Raw genomic sequence first — 17744 nt, 5'->3', positions numbered from 1 at the left:
CCCATCAGTCAAACAAATCAGTAACGGCTTGCACTGTACGTGCTTGAGCATTGTCATCCAAAATGATGGTCAGGTCCTGCAGAAAGTGTCATCACTTCTGTCTCTAAGCTGGCCGTAGGTTGTGTTCCAAAAATGAACAGCTTAGAGACAGAAGTGATGACTCTTTCTGCAGGACCTGACCATCATTTTGCAAGACAATGCTCAAGCACGTACAGTGCAAGCTGTTACTGATTTGTCTGACTGATGGGGCTGCTAGGTGCTCTGCCACCTACTGCACTCCCCTGACTTAAGCACTTGTGAGTTCAACTCGATTTCTAAACTGAAGGAAACACTTCACGGCATTCGCTTCAGAACTGGTACATTCATCGCCCCAACTGTCAACACAACTGGAACTGCTACGAGTACCCTGCGACTTCCATATGGCTGGCAAAGGATTATACACAATGCTGGTGACTACTTTGAAGGCCAGTAAAACTTTGAAACACATATCTATTTTGTATGAGCTGTAAATAAATAGTTGCCACAATTAAAGTTCCAACCCTCGTAAGTTATAATTATATTTCTTACTTGAATGGTTTTTCTGTCTACATCAAATACTGGAAGGATACAAACTAGTTTTAATATATTCACTGTTGCACTGTTGGTGCACAGTATATAGCTCTGAAACAGTGATGATTTTTGAGTTGCTATTAATGAAAATTATAAAATTAAGACAAGGTATAAGAAGATGCTGAGTTGTAGAAAGGCACATCAAAAAGACTGCTGAAAAAATAAGCTTTTGGCCACAAGGCCTCCTTCTAAAGTAGACAACACACACACACACACACACACACACACACACACACACACACACACACGACCACTGTCTCTGGCTGGCCTCGTCAGCCAGACACAGTGGTCACGTGTGTGAGAGTTGCATTTGCGTAAGTGTGTGTGTGTGTGTGTGTGTGTGTGTGTGTGTGTGTGTGTGTGTGTGTGTGGCGTGCGCACACGGGTTGTCTAATGGAGAGACCTTTTATACCAAAGGCTTATTTGTTTAGCAGTCTTTTTGTTGCGCCTGTCTGCGACTCAACATCTGCACTATATAGTGATTACTAATCTATCCTTTTCATAATATTTACAGTATTCCATCCTGGACTTTCCATTGTTCAATAAGGTGTAAAAACTTGTTTGATACAATTTTTAAAAGTGAGAAATAGTGTATTATAAAAAACAAAACATATTTATTTTAGTACACATAAATATGTTTTTTATCAAAGTTATTAAAAGAAATGATGAAAACTGTAGAGAGAGAGTGTACTTTGTTCTGTTTCGTTCATCTGAAATACTGATCTTTTGTCTTGTGGGAGGAGGGGGGGGGGACTACAAAAATAGATTCTTTAGATTTAAAAATAACTTTTATTATTCAAACATAGTTTATTTTTGTGTAGTAATGGTGGAAACAATGTGGAACATGGAGGCTGATACTGTTTCTTCTGATTTCTCTCCTACACACTTCCTCTTCTCTTAATATGAACATGCTTTGTAGTACTGGGTTGCATCTGCCATTTTCATAGTAATAGAAACATTGTCAAGAAAATGTTATACCAATAATTGTAAATGAGTGTTGCAGGGATATTCTCCTTCAGTTAAGTTCTTCCAATTGTCTACATACAGCCAAGAAGGAATATGTTTATACTTCCTCGTCTTAATAAAAAACAAAGCAGTTAATGCCAGACAAATAAATAAATGTATAAAGAGTTTGGTCCCACTCTTACTGATAACAGCTATAAATCTGAACAGTTCTGTCAACACCAGTTCTATTGAAGATAAAATCAATGATAAGACCTGGTTTCATTATTTCTGTTGTGGCCCCTTGAGTCATTACTAGAATGGTAGGGGTTCTACGTTTCACACATTAACACTAGATGCCAGGTTTGAATTTCCACATCGTTGCCAAGAAGTTTCTTATCTGATGAACATGGTTCCACTTTTTTTTGTGAGTTCCAGAGTCTTGAACAAATAAAGCAAACCTTTTATGTCTTTATTATGAAAAGGATAGATTGCTGCTCACCATATAGCAGAGATGTTGAGTCGCAGACAGGCACAACGAAAAGACTATTAAACATGTAAGCTTTCTGCCAGAAGGCCTTCTTCACAGACAGATACCACAGACACACACATTAATGCAAACGCAGCTCACACGCATGACCATTGTCTTTGGCTGTCAAGGCCTTTTAAGTTGTTTATTACAGTAGCTAGTTGTCAAAACAGAAAGAGCATACAATTTTATTTCGTATTTATTTGGTTTTTTCTTCATGCACACATGACAGCACTAATAATGACTGCGACTGAAATTTGAGCTACCGACCAAGTTATGAAGAACACCAATCAATTTACAGTATGTAAACTACTCCAAAAAAAGTAAGGTCTCTTGAAATTGTGAGTGTGATTGAAGGAATTTTACCTTCTGGCTGGGGGCCATTACTTTTCAAAAATCAATTTATCAGACACATAATTGCAATTGACGGTAGGTCCATAAACACAATGGATATTTGTGGTTAACATATCATTAGGGATGTAAAAGTACAAACCATTACTGTTCTGTGCTGCAAGTGCATTAGTTATTTTTCAAAAACATTTAGAGCAGTTCATCCAAAAGATACCACAGTGTGCTAACTATTTAGAGAATGTTATCATCAGAGGAGCTATGTGGGAACAAAACTTGCGAAATCTAAAAGCGTTCTTTCATTGATTCCAGTCAAACAGTCTCCAGTGTCAGCTTGATAAATGCCGCTTTTCTACTTTAGATTAAAGATTTTACAGATACATTAAGCAAATGAAGGCATGTGCCAACAGCAAAGCACTTCAACACCATAGACAAATTACCAGTTCTCAAAGTTTGAAAGACGTGAGTTAGTTTCTGGGTAAGGTCATGTTCTTCAACAAATTTATCTCCAAGGCAACCTACATTCCCTATCTATTGAAGCTGTTATGAAAGAAAGCTGTTAACTTCATACAGTCCACAGCAACCATAACGCCTTTATACAACTGAAACGCCATATGAAATCGGATGGATCTCGCCCACTCGCCGCTTATAGGGTGCCTAGGGGATGCTGCATTCTCGGAATGCTATACAAAAATTCAAACCAATAACATTAGTAGTTTTCTTTCTATAAAGCAGATTGACAATACTTAACTTTGGTGTTACATCAGTGTCGCAAGTGACATGCAAACAGTAATAGTCTTCGCTACAGACAAAGTACAAGTAAGCACTTGATACGTATCACTACAACCTGTTCTGCGAGGGCTGGTCTACAACCACCCACTGCTGTCCATATATGGAGCCGATCTGAGCACTCATGTCTGCAATAACTCTGTTATCTTGCAATTTTTTAAGTTCTGCAGCAACTTTGTCCTGTAATGCAATGGGAACAGTTCTGGCTGTGACATCAAGGATTGGATGATTCAACAACTGATGACGAGGATGGGGTTTATGTGAGTGGGCCAAATTCTTATGTTTGTTCCGTTGCAAAAATATGGATTGCACATGTCCTTTCCTACCACAAGCATAACACTGTAAAAGTCACAGTTCGCGTATGCGAGTGATACATGACAAAATCCAGGCCATGATTATTGGCGTTCCTCGCAATTAGAGCCTCACACATATGATGGATGTGTCACAATAAGACACTACAAACACTGCTGGAACAGCCTAACTGACTGTGCATGCACCCGAGATACTGTCAGCAGCACAATTCAATTACCCACAAACTAGGAGGAAGACTTAGGCATTATTCATGAAACATGGATATTTCACATTTACTTTACAGCTTGAAATCACAGCGCTGTTTTCCAGTTGACAACACTGTGAGCCCTGCATTAGATGAATTTGTTATAACACCATCTGATGTTGGCAGTGGCGTGTTTGTTGCTGTTAGAAGTAGTTTATCTTGTAGCGAAATTGAAGTACGTAGTTCGCGTGAGTTAGTATTTGTAGAGGTCATTCTTAACAACTGGAATATAATAATAATTGGATCCTTTTTCTGATCTCCCAAGTCAAATGATACAATTACCAAAAGGTTCAGAGAAATCTTGGGTCTGACTTCAAACTTGTAACCAACTCATACAATTATAGTTCATAGTGATTTCAATTTAACCCCAATATGTCGGCGAAAATACATGTTTAAATCTGGAGGTACCCATAAAACATTGTCGGAAATTGTGCTAAATGAATTCTCTGAAAATTATTTCAAGCAGCTAGCTCATGAGCCCACTCGAATAGTAAATGGTTGCAAAAACACACTTGACCTCTTAGCAACAAATAATCCTGAGCTAATAACAAGCATCAATACAGATACAGGGATTAGTAAAGACAGTGCTATCGTAGCGAGACTGAATATTGTATCTCCAAAATCTTCCAAAAATAAAAAAAAATAAAAAATATACATATTCAAAAAAGCGGATAAAAATTCACTTGACGCCTTCCTGAGAGACAATCTCCACTCCTTCCAAATCAACAATGTAAGTGCAGATGTGGCTTGAATTCAAAGAAATAGTATCGACAGCAGTTGAGAGATTTATACCAAATAAATTAACAAATAATGGAGTTGGTCCCCCTTGGAATACAAAGTAAATCAGGACACTGTTGCAGAAACAATGAAAAAAGTATGACAAATTTAAACGAATGCAAAATCTCCAAGATTCACGATCTTTTACAGAAGCTGGAAATTTAGTGCTCACTTCAATGAGAGATACCTATCACAGTTCCCATAACGAAACTTTGTCTCATAACCTGGCACAAAATCTAAAGAGATTCTGGTCATATTTAAAGTATGCTAGCAGCAAGACACAATCAATGCCTTCTCTGCATAATAGCAATGGAAATACTATTGATGAGAGTGCTGCCAAAGCAGAGTTACTGAACACAGCCTTCCGAAATTTCTTCACCAAAGAAGGCAAAGTAAATATTCCAGAAATCGAATTAAGAATATTGCCAACCTGAGTAACTTAGAAGTTGATATCCTCAAAGTAATGAAGGAACTTAAATCACTTAATAAAATTAAGTCTTCTGGTCCAGACTGTATACCAACTGGGTTCCTTTCAGAGTATGTTGATGCAACGGCTCCATACTTAACAATCATATACAACTGCTTGCTCGACGAAAGATCCATATCCAAAGACTGAAAAGTTTCACTGGTCACATCAATATTCAAGAAAGGCAAGATGGGTAATCCACTAAATTACCAATCCGTATCATTAATGCTGATGTGCAGTGGGATTTTGGAACATATATTGTGTTCAAACATTATATTATAATAATGTCATGTGCCTAGGGCCTCCTGTCAGGTACACCGTTCGCCGGTGCAAGTCTTTCAATTTGACGCCACTTTGGCAACTTTCGTGTTGATGGGGATGAAATGATGATGATTAGGACGACACAACACCCAGTCCCCGAGCGGAGAAAATCTCCGACCCAGCCAGGAATTGAACCCGGGCCCTTAGGATTGACATTTTGTAGTGCTGACCACTCAGCTACAGGGGGCGGACTTCAAACATTGTGAATTACTACGAAGACAATGGTCTATTGACACACAGTCAACATAGATTTAGAAAACATCACTCTTGTAACACAACTAGCTCCTTACTCAGACAAAGTGTTCCAACTGACAAGGGATTTAAAATTAATTCGGTATCTCTAGGTTTCCATAGAGCTTTTGATACCTGCATGTAAAAGATGAAAAGCATGTAGTAGATAAAAATTGAGAATAGTACTACTATTTTATTTAGAGCAGAAAATGGTAGACATATGGATCCCATAGAAGAGAGGGAAATTCTTTCACATTAAACTATAGATTCAAATTCCATAAAAAAAATAAAAAAAAAATTAAAAAAAATAAATAAGAAAAAGAAAAAGAAGAAGAAGAAGAAGGCACTGCTTTTTTGTGACATATTGTTACAAGGTACTACTAATAACAAAAGCAATTATTTGCCATTTTCTTTTGTATATTTTTTTAGTCGTCGTTTGTAGCTAACACCCCACACATTTAGCTAGGCATGACTAAGCATCTTGAAGCAGACTGCAGAATGATCCTACTGCTACCAACATATATGTCACATAAGGACTGTGAAGACAAGATAAATCAGAATTGTATGATAGCATATAAATAGTCATTTTTCCTTTGCTTCATTTGAGAGTGAAACGACTAACAGTGAAACAAGATACCCTTTGCCATGCACCACATGGTGACTTGCTGAGTGATTGTGTATGTGTAGATAAGAAACAGAATGATAGTAAAACTCAAAGCAGCTGAATTTATACATCTGATGAGTGCGCAACTATTCCCACTGCTTTGCAACTTACTACTGGCATCTAACTAGGCTGTTGTATTTTATTTTTAAACTTCCCAATTTTCGTTTCAGATAAATAACACCTCCATCTTCAACATGTTTAAACAAGCCTACTGCTTACTCCTTCTTCTAACCATATGCATTTTAATTTGTAAAAAAACACAGGCTGTTACTTACGTTGATGAACATTACTCAGGTAGATTATGTGTGGCATGTCATTTATAACACAAATACTAAGGGTTCCTGTAACATTTAGTGGTCTTGATTTCTTTACATTTATTGTTTGTACCCATTCTCCAGTTGCACAGTTGAAAACATCTACATGAGTTTCACTATATACCAAGAGATGTCCATCACAATAACCTGCAATAATTAAGAAAAATAATAAGAACAATAAGTAATAAATGAAAAACATTACACTATAGAGAAGGGTTACTTGTGTAAACAAAAATCATCAAGTGCATTGAATAATCACACTAATTTGGTTCACTGTTCATTAATTTCTCCTCATTTCTGCAAAAACTGAAATGTACTACACCAGCTATTTGAAATACTACAATTAAAAACAAAATATGTCACTTCAGACAATACTTACTAACAGCAGTAGGAATGGCAGGATACATGATTTCACGATCACGAGATTTTCTGCCTTGTGCATCAACATACACCCCTAATGTTTGAAACACAAGGAGGAACTCTCCCCTTGACAATTCTATTGCACGCATTGCATCTACAGCACTGTATGCTAAGAAACCAAGTAGCTGATTGTCAGGATGCACCAAGGCTGTAACAAAAAAGAAAACCTGTTATTCGCAAAGTACTGAAAGTTTTTATGGGATTGAACTACATTACAATAGTTGTACCCCACATATCCCGTCTGGGGTTGCTAGTCTCCCATCGGGCGCCTCCCCAGGTGGCGGATAGGGGAAAGCCTCCCAGATATGGGTGGCACCGGGGAAATGAAATACCTGGGGTGGACCAAAACTAGCAGCGTGGTGGCGTCTGTACTCCAGTGGAGCGGCCTACCAAAGGTGTCTGTACCCCATGTCAGGGGCAGCCTGGAAATTATATCGCCAATCCGTTCTGAAGCAAGCGTGGCGATTATGCTTCTCACCTTCGAGTTATGTTGTGTGACATTAATGTTAAATTTTCCGGAGTAATAGCCCCACAGTCGGATCTCCGGGTGGGAAAAACTTTGATGTCCCAAACACCAAGTGGTGCTGAGAAGAAGATACAGACTCTTCACATCTGTACATATAACTGTCGCTCTCTAATAGGCAACGACAGACTAGAAGAGATCGAGAAAGAGCTTACAAAAATCAACTGGAGTATTGTTGGTTTAAGCGAAGTTCGCCGAAAAGGGGAAGACTGTCTCTGTTTGCGCTCTGGCAACTTGTTTTACTTTTGTGGCGACCCAGAAGGAAAACTCAATGGAGTTGGGTTTCTTAATCAACAAGAATATTGCTGATAGAGTATCTGTCTTAGAAAGAACTTCCAGCAGGACAGCTCGAATGGTCCTGAAGATGTTGAATAGGTATAAAATACAGATTGTTCAGGTGTACGCTCCCAACCTCAAGTCACCCTGACGAAGAAATTGAATCCTTTTATGAAAGTCTGGATAACACCTGTAAAAAAGGTAGCGATTGTCACTTCCAGATGGTCATTGGCGATTTCAATGCAAAAGTTGGCACCAAGAAACGAGGCGACACAGTGGTGGGCAACTATGGGATTGACGACCGAAACGATAGAGGTGAGAGATTAGTCCAGTTCGCTGAGTACACCAGTATGTCCATCATGAATACGTTCTTTAAGAAGCACCCTGACCGAAAATGGACTTGGAGGAGCCCAAATTTCAGTGTCAAAACTGAGATAGACTTTATTCTGTCAAATATTCCGCAGATTGTAAAAGATGTATCAGTGCTAAATCAGTTCAACACTGGCAGTGATCACCGTCTTGTGAGAGCAAGGGTCGAACTCAATGTAAGAAATGAAAGGAGTAAACTTATGAAAGGGATAGAAGGGTAATCAACCTCAAAAACCTGGAAGAACATTCCTCGAAATTCCAAGAAGTCCTCAAAAGCAAGTTCCACATAACTAAAGATTGTGATTTGGCGGAAATGATTGTTTCAAGTGCACAAGAATTCGGTGGCCTACGCCAAAAAAATAAACAACCAAAGAAATTCAGTGCCAAAACTGAAACCCTTTTACAACAGAGGAGAGAAATGAAAATCCAAACCGATCGTGACATGGTTGCGTATTCCGAACTATGTAAGGCAGTGCGAAGAGAAATTAAAACTGACATACAGAAATTCACTGAAGACACCTTACGAGCAAGCTTGGAGAACAAGACACGTTTAAAGTCAGCCAAACACAAACTCACAATCGGTAAAAAGCAGATTATCGCACTCAATGGAAATGACAGTCGAATCACTGAAAAGAAGGCGGTTTTGAAGTTCATCAGAGACTTTTATAGCAATTTGTATAGCAATCCAGGGGAAAATTTGGGAGTATCTAATTTAAATGATATACCTAGTGTTCCAGATATACTCCCATCGGAAGTCAAGAGTACTCTAGATAGCATGAAGAAGGGAACAGTACCGGGTGATGATGAGCTCAGCATTGACATCCTCAAACTGGCAGGAGAGGTAACAATAAATCACTTGGCAAAAGTATTTACTTCCTGCCTGTACTATGCTTCAATCCCACCATCGTGGAACAAGGCTAAGATTATTTTGATACACTAGAAAGGAAGTATTCACAATATTAAAAACTACCGTCCTATCAGCTTGCTCTCAATTTTGTACAAAATTTTCACAAAGATCTTGTTAAACCGAATTAGTTCCACCCTAGACTCGCCCGACCTATAGAACAAGCATGATTCCGAAGCAATTTTAGCACTATTGACCACATTCTGACCGTTAGTGAAGTGATAAGCAGAGCGAATGAATACCAACTGCCTCTCTGCATTGCCTTTGTTGACTTTGAAAAGGCATTTGACTCCGTTAGCCATGTAGCTGTCCTCCAAGCTTTGAGTGAGCAAGGAGTGGGAGCAGCATACATTGAAGTGCTCAGGAAAATCTACGAGAATCCTTCAGCTTATGTTAACATCGGCGAATCAACTCAAGAATTCTGCATCATGAAGGGTGTCAAGCAAGGCGATCCCATCTCCCCAAAACTGTTCTGTGCTGTATTGGAAATGGCTATGTCAGAGCTGAGCTGGAAAGGTAAGGGAATTAGAATTAATGGAAGAACGCTTACCAACATGAGATTTGCTGATGATATTGCCTTACTGGCCAAAGACTTCGCAGAGCTCCAAAACTTAGTTACAGATCTTGCATCGGAATGTCAGCTGGTTGGCTTGAACATGAACCTTTCCAAAACAAAAGTAATATCCAACAAATGGGTCCCAGCTGGAGAGGTGAAAGTCAAGGACAGTCTACTAGAAGAGGTCAGTGAATATTTCTACCTTGGCCAGATTATAAATATGAAGGGAGACATAAGACCAGAAATCTATTGACGCATCAAGCTTGGCTGGCAAGCATTTGGGAAGAATTCAAAAGTATTCAGATCAAAAATGCCAGTAAATCTGAAGAAAGCAGTATTTGATCAATGCATTCTTCCTGTGATGACGTATGGCTGCAAGACATGGACACTGAACTCATTCACAAAAGGGAAACTTAGGACAGCACAGAGAGCCATGGAGAGATCAATGCTGGGCTATACAAGAAAGGACAGGAAAAGAGCAGATGACATCTGGTCTGTGACGAAGGTTAATGACATCTTAGAGAGAGAGTAGGTTCCTTGAAATGGCAGTGAGCTGGCCACGTTGCAAGAAGAAAAGACAACAGATGGACGAAGCTAGTACTGGAGTGGAGTTCGAGAGAGCACCGGAGGCCTAGAGGAAGACCACCAGACAGATGGGACAAAGACATCAAGAAGACCGCTGGTAACACCTGGCAGAGAACTGCCCAAAACCGTCCCACTTGGAGAAGACTTCTGAAAGCCTACCTGAATCCACGACTCGAAGAGGCCACATCATCTAATGACTGAATTGGGTGATGATGATGATGATGACATATCCCATGGAGAGTGGCCTCTGGGATGAGGAAAGAAGACAAGGATGTACATTTACGTGCAATACAGTGAAATGAGTATACATTCTGTAAAACAGTGATAATTATAAATTAACCTAAAATGTAATTTAAGAGTAGGAAGACTTGCATAATAGGAACTTCATCAATTCAATTTTAAACCCCACTACATTGTCTAAATGTCATTTAATATGCTCAGGTAGGCTATCCAATAGATGTGTACCTATGTATCTGACTATCTCCTATACTAATGTTAATGCCTTGACTAAAGAACGATTCTACTGCCCCCAATGTACATTCTGCATAAGGACCACAAAGATAGGAGAAGTTAGGGTTCATACAGGAGCATATGCACAGTCATTTTTCCCTAGCTCTTTTTGTGAGTAGAAAAGTAAAGGAAATGACTAGTAGTGATACAAGGTACCCACCATATGGTGTCTTGTAGAGTATGCACGTAGCTGTACACGCGATGGTACAGCATGCTACACTGCATTTATAATGATTTTTTTAACAGACTGTATGCAAATATTTTGGTTGGCAAAGAAGTAAAACCTACACGCAAACACATTTGCATGAAAGTTGTTTGCTGCACAAAAAGATTCTTAAAAAATCTGAAGAAATTGCTTTCGAGGTAGGGCCTATAAACATTCTATCTCTTACATATCATTTCTGTGGAGACGGAGAAGAAACAAATATTCTAATAGCATCAGCACAGAGAACACAAAGCAGTCATTCTTGTAACTCACAGTGGAACAGGAAAAAAAACTCTAATATATGGTATGAAAGTGGCCTCTACCATATATTTTTTTAGTCATTCACAGAATATTCATGTAGATGAACGAAAACATAAGTCTGTATTCAGTGTAGCAGAACTTAGTAATAAGCTTTCTCAGAAGATTAAACACTATAATAATCGCAAAAGAAGAATACCACATATTAATATTTGCATACCTGAGTGTGTTTGTGTAAAAACACACAATATTTGAAATACATAATTTAGCAGACAGACAGACCACTCAGCATATAACAGACTTGTCGAGCTGTCGGCAGGGACACACAAAAGAGAATTAAAACTTCTTTAGCTTTCAGGAGAAAACTTTTGATGAGCCAAGGTATGAAGGTGTGCCCTTGCGACCCCCCCCCCACCCCCCCTCCCCCCCCACACACACACCTCACAGACCTATCATCATGCCTAGAAATGAGGGACATCCTACCCAAGAACCTTCCCACTCCTTCTAAAGTGGTATTCAGTCGTCCACCCAACCTACACAACATCCTGGTCTGTCCCTATGCCGCCGGCTGCACACCTGCTGCCTCCCTCCAAGCCACTAGCTACCAGCCCTAACACCTATTCCATTTTAACACTGCTTTCTCTCACTCCCCACCCAATCTTTCTTCTGAAAGGCAGCAAGTTTTCATTCTCTTTTGTTGTGCCTCTTGACAATTCGATGCTTCTACTATTTGATGAGTGGCCTTCCTGACTTCCAAATTATTTACATTCTGCCAGAACCTTCCTTAATTTATTCAATTTTGAACGATTTTTATGCGAGCAAAATAATCTAGTTCCCTTTCTCAACAATTATAATTAGTAATTACAGGTTTTAGGCATAAGTATATGTTCTGATGACATCTAATTAGACATAAAGTTAGTTGCAAGACTTGTTAATGCGTAATGTAATACACTTACATAAGGCATTTTGATCACCAGTAATACTGTATATGCTAAACCCAGACTGATATCCAACACAGAGCCTGCCTTCACTAAAAATATTGAGAGTCTGTGCTTGAGTTGGTAACATTATTTCTCTCAGACGTTTATGCCGTGTCTTCGTACGTGTTACTTCATATATAATTAGCTGAGATGTATTCTGAAACATAAAACTATGTTAATTATTTCATTCTAAAATCTGATACTTCACAAATAGAACGTGACCAAATTAGTACAAGTAGTATAATACAGTACCTGTCTTTTTATGGCAACACAAAGGCAGTAGCCAAGTTGAGGTGCACGTCTCATTACCCCTGTTGCAAAGGTGATACACCCCTTTGTTTCAGCTACTTTAATCCATTCTACATCATCACCATCCAGTGCCCGCACTGGAATCAGGCGTAGATGTCTCTGTTTCCCAGATAAAACAACTAACAATTGCTCCTCAACTATATATTCTAACTGATACACCTTTTTACCTTCTCCAACACGAGCAATTTCTGAAACGAAATATGATGCATTCTATAGTACTTACACACACAAACAAACACACACACACACACACACACACACACACACACACCACAAACAACAACAACAACAACAACAACATAATAATAATATATTAAGTTAACGTCTACATCAGACAGAATCATACAAAATCAAATGCTCAAACATGAACATACTAGCATAACCACTGCAACACCTTTGTTGGTACTTGCAGCACAGTACCATGTTGATATTATGTGCATTATGTTCATTACATTGGCTAATTTAACATATATTAGGGGCACGTAAAATGAAAAGGTAATCTTCCAGTGAATCAGTTATATGTAATTTCATCCAAATACATTCATGGGGCCATTACACTTCTTACTTTTCGAATGATTACCAAATGGAAAAAAAATATGGAGTTGTGTCAGAGACTAATGGTCACTTTCACTTGCGCGCGCGCGCGCGCGCGCGCGCGCGCGCGCGCGCGCGTGTGTGTGTGTGTGTGTGTGTGTGTGTGTGTGTGTGTGAAAGAGAGAGAGAGAGAGAGAGAGAGAGAGAGAGAGAGAGAGAGAGAGAGAGAGAGAGAGATTTCTTGTTTCCTCATATTATGAAATTTCCTGGTGCCTATACAATTCCATAGGGAAGGGGGCTATAAAGTGTATAATATCTAATACAGTGACAATAGGACAAATATATTTGAGAAACGAACTTTTAACAAGAGTAGAACACTGTTAACAGATTACTAGCTAATGTAACAAATCTATCTGTCACTTGAACAGGGGCCCGCAAGATTTCTCTATGTTGTGCAAATGTTTGTAGAGCCCAGTAAGTTGCGCATTCAGGCTATGAGGTTGATGATAAACTAATTACTGATCACTGTGAATTTTATTAGCACATTTTGAAAAGGTTTCAATGAAGCGATATATTGGATTCTGTTCATGGTCAATTAATCTCATGATAAAATTAATGGAACACAAAAAAAAAAAAAATGTTTTATGTAACACCTTTCCTGAGGAGGCATAGTGCTGAATGTTTATGATATTGTGCGGGAGTACACCTTGTGAGAAATTAGTTTGAGATAAAGCAGAAGCTGAATTTTTGTGTCAAATTTATGAGTTATTCTTATATTCAGTAACCAGGGAGGGTGCAGGGAGGGGATGGAAGGGGAGAGGAGGCAAAATGGAACACTGAGAATCTGAACAAAAAAAATACTATCAACTTGTAAGCAATAAAAACAATGAGGGACTACCATATGGGTCTTCTTCTTCTTCGGTTATCAACCCACAGGTTGGTTGGCAGCAGCACGCCATTCCGTTCTTTTGTCAACTTTCTTCTTCATATCTGCATAGGTCTGGCACCCGATGTCATTTATTACTTGTTGAATGTAGCTTAATCTAGGTCGTCCTCGGCGAGTTCTTCCTTCAATGATTCCTTCTAATATTCTCTTAATGAAATTGTTATGCCGTAAAATGTGACCTATGAAGGTTATTCTTCTTTTCTGTATATTTCGCCAAAGAGATCTGTTTTCTTTCACTCTTCTGAGGACATCTTCGTTTGTAGCCTTGTCTCGCCAGCTGATTTTTTCCATTCTCCGGTAGCACCACATTTCGAATGCCTCTAATCTTCTCTTTTCTTCTTTTCCACTAGTCCAAGTTTCACATCCGTAAAGGGCTGTACTCCACACATAGGTTTTCATGACTCTCTTTCTTACGTCTAAACTAACATTTCTACTCGTCAGTAAGTTTCTTTTTCCATTGAATGCTATTTTGGCAAGTTGTATTCTGTTTTTAATGTCACTTTTGCTCCTTCCATCTGCTGTTATTTTGCTACCTAAGTAGTTAAATTCTGTAACCTGCCCTAGTTTCTCTCCCTTTATTGTTATTCGTATGGGTTCATTGTAGTTCAGGGCGCCACTCACCATCACTTTAGTCTTTTTCTTATTTATTTTCATTCCATACTGTTCTTTTAAGGTGTTTTCCATTTCATTGAGTGCGGCTTCTAAATCTTCTTTCCTTTCTGTAATTATGGCGATATCATCTGCATATCGCAACATATCTATTTTCATTCCGTTAAGTTTTATTCCTACTTCAATATTCTCTCTTATTTTGTCTATTGCTTCTTGGATATATGCGTTGAAAATTACTGGAGATAGTGGGCATCCCTGTCTCACTCCTTTCCTTATTCTTGCTGTTTCTTCTTTGTTTTCCTTCTTAACTAAGGCTGTTTCATTTTGGTATATTTTAAAGATTATCCTTCTATCATTATATTTCAGACCAGCCTTCTTCAGAATTCTAAACATTTCTGGCCATACAACATTGTCAAATGCCTTTTCGAGGTCTACGAAGGCTATAAATACTTGTTTGTTTTTGGAAATTTGTTTCTCAATTATTAGTCTTAAAGATAAGATTGCTTCCCTCGTCCCTACACCGCTTCTAAAACCGAATTGGTCTTCACTTAGAGTGCTATTCAATTGGTTTTCAACTCTTTTCAAAATTATTCTTATTAGAATTTTTGATGCGTGTGAAAGAAGACTGAGTGTTCGATGGTTTTCACAGTCCATAGTAGATGCTTTCTTAGGTATGGGGAATATGATGCATTTCTGATAGTCTTCAGGAACTTCACCTGTTTTGTATATTTTCTGTATGAGTTGCAGTAATGTAGCTTTCATTTTGTCTCCTGATTTCTTAATTAGTTCAGAAGGTATATCATCAACACCTGCCGCTTTCTTATCTGGTAGTTCTTTTAGTGCTTTTTCAAATTCATCTTTCAGAATTGTGTCCCCTAGTTCTTCTTTCTCTACTTCTTCGCTTAATTCTATCATATTATCTGTTAGAGGGTCTCCTTGATATAGCTCTTCAATGTATTCTTGCCATCTCTTCAGCGTGTCATATCCAAATAGTACCTTGCCCTCTTTGTTCTTTATAGTTCCTGAAGATTTTACTTTCCGTTTAGCAAAGTTTTGTTTTATTGTTCTGTAGGCCAAGTCAGTTTTTCCTTTAACCATGTTTTCCTCCACCTCTTTACAAATGCTGTTGAGGTAATTTTCTTTTGCTTTCCTAGATTCTCTGTTTATTTGGTTTCTAAGCTTTCTATATTTGTTTTCGCTTTGCTCGTCAGAGGCATTTTTGTATAGTCTTCTTTCTTCCATTAGACAAATTATTTCAGGTGTTATCCACTCTTTCCTGTTTACAGGTTTGGCTTTCCCAATAAATTCTTCTGCTGCTTTATGTATGCCTTCTTTGATTTGTTTCCACTCCTCGTTAGTACTCCCGGGAATAATGTTTGATGCCATCTCATCAGTTTTCCGTGCATAAGGGATCACTAGTTCTTCAGACTTTAGGTTATCTCTGTTCCATACTTTGTTCGTTTTTCTCTCTAATCGCTTGAGTTTGAGTAAGCATTTCATCATTACAAGGTTGTGATCACTATTAATATCCGCAGACGGGTAGCTTCTGCAATCCTTGATTTGGTTTTTAAAACGCGATTTTACTAATATATAGTCGATTTGGTGTCTTCTAGTATCTCCTGGGGCTTTCCACGTGTACCTTCTTCTTTTATGGTGGTTGAAAAGGGAGTTCGCTATGACCAACTTGTTTTTGGCACAAAATTCAATTAGCCGGCTTCCTCTTTCGTTTCTATCTCCTAGACCATATTTCCCTACAATTCCGTCAACTTTCTCTTCTCCAACACTAGCATTCCAATCTCCCATTATAATTAAGTTCTCTTCACCTTTAACATAATTTATAACTTTGTTGATGTCTTCATACACTGTTTCTATTACATCGTCTTCTTCTGCCGATGTCGGCATATAGACTTGTACTATTACCGTGTTCTTTGGTTTGGTTCCAATTTTGACTAGTATTATCCTAGAGTTAAATTGCACATATCCTGTGACTAGATTCCCGAGTTTTCCTTTTAGAATTATTCCAACTCCACCGATTCCAGTTGTTCCTTGGTTAGTACCTGTATGAATGATACGATAATTTCCTGATCTGAAGTCTCCTGGTTCAGGCCATCGCATCTCAGATATTCCTATTATGTCTGTTCCCATTCTGTCCATCTCTAGTTTGAGGTTCTCTAACATCTCAAATAACTGGGATATGTTCAGTAAGGGTGTGAAAGGAAATGTAACAATTAACAGTACATATAATGAGAGAGAGAGAGAGAGAGAGAGAGAGAGAGAGAGAGAGAGAGGGGGGGGGGGGGGGGGGGGGGAGAGAGAGAGAGAGAGAGAGAGAGAGAGAGTGAAATCTGCAAGTGTGGTAAGCCACACAGCACTACAAACATGTAAAGGATAACAATCTGCATGACACACCATCTTAAATTCACAGTGCTAAAGGATTAAAACCACCACCTCTTTTCACCTCAATTATCATTTACATATTAATATTACAGTGGTAATCTTATCTTTAGGTTCTTGCTTTAAGTTTTCCTCACAGATTGTCTTCTTTGCCTCTAAGAGGCATTGTTTTTCTATTTTCTATGTATTTGTCTCAAATGCCTCCAATAACATTATAAAAAGTTCAGATCAACTGTGTTTTGAGTATGAACAAATAAAATAATATAAGCCAGAACAGACTTCTGTGAATAAAGTAGCTTACCACTTCGATCAAGATCCAAGCAGAACAAACCCTCCTCTGTTCCAATGACTAGACGATCAGGATCTATAATGGCCCCTGACATTGCATTTTTTATAAAAGCTAGTGTATTATCCAGCAGCTCCTTTGCTCGAAAAACCTGTAACAAAAAACATGTCTCATGACTCAATGCATACACAGTTGTCAAGTCTACACACACACACACACACACACACACACACACACACATATATATATATATATATATATATATATATATAATATATATATATATATATACACACAGACTGGCATTAGTGTAATGGACATTTACACAAATTACTAATTGATATGTTCTGGCGTTTTATTTTCTATAGATATTTCAACTGCCAAAACTAATGAATATTTTCCCACTGAACTACAGCATAAAAGTGCGAGAAGTTGAACACTATGTAGACACAATTTGGTTTTGGGGAGTAACAAGCTATTCCAAATAGTACCATCCCACGGATCACTAGTATCTCTTCCTGTCTTTACAAAGGA

The 17744-nt window shown here is 38.4% G+C and overlaps 1 protein-coding gene across 1 annotated transcript in view; it reads right to left on the bottom strand.

Moving 5' to 3' along the window:
- The window catches only part of LOC124614022 (serine/threonine-protein kinase Genghis Khan), a 349615-nt gene that overhangs the window by 38845 nt on the left and 293026 nt on the right, over positions 1-17744 (bottom strand). Inside the window, exons 23-27 of the mRNA XM_047142836.1 lie at positions 17226-17361; positions 12385-12629; positions 12109-12289; positions 6926-7114; positions 6508-6693 (exon numbers count right to left, since the gene is read on the bottom strand). Of these exons, the coding sequence (XP_046998792.1) occupies positions 6508-6693; positions 6926-7114; positions 12109-12289; positions 12385-12629; positions 17226-17361 (937 nt within the window). The remainder of the gene's footprint in view (positions 1-6507; positions 6694-6925; positions 7115-12108; positions 12290-12384; positions 12630-17225; positions 17362-17744) is intronic.

The sequence above is a fragment of the Schistocerca americana genome, chromosome 4, assembly GCF_021461395.2.
Source record: "Schistocerca americana isolate TAMUIC-IGC-003095 chromosome 4, iqSchAmer2.1, whole genome shotgun sequence".
Lineage (NCBI taxonomy): Eukaryota > Metazoa > Arthropoda > Insecta > Orthoptera > Acrididae > Schistocerca > Schistocerca americana.
Note: the sequence above shows the minus strand (reverse complement) of the source record. Positions and strands in the feature narration are given on the sequence as shown.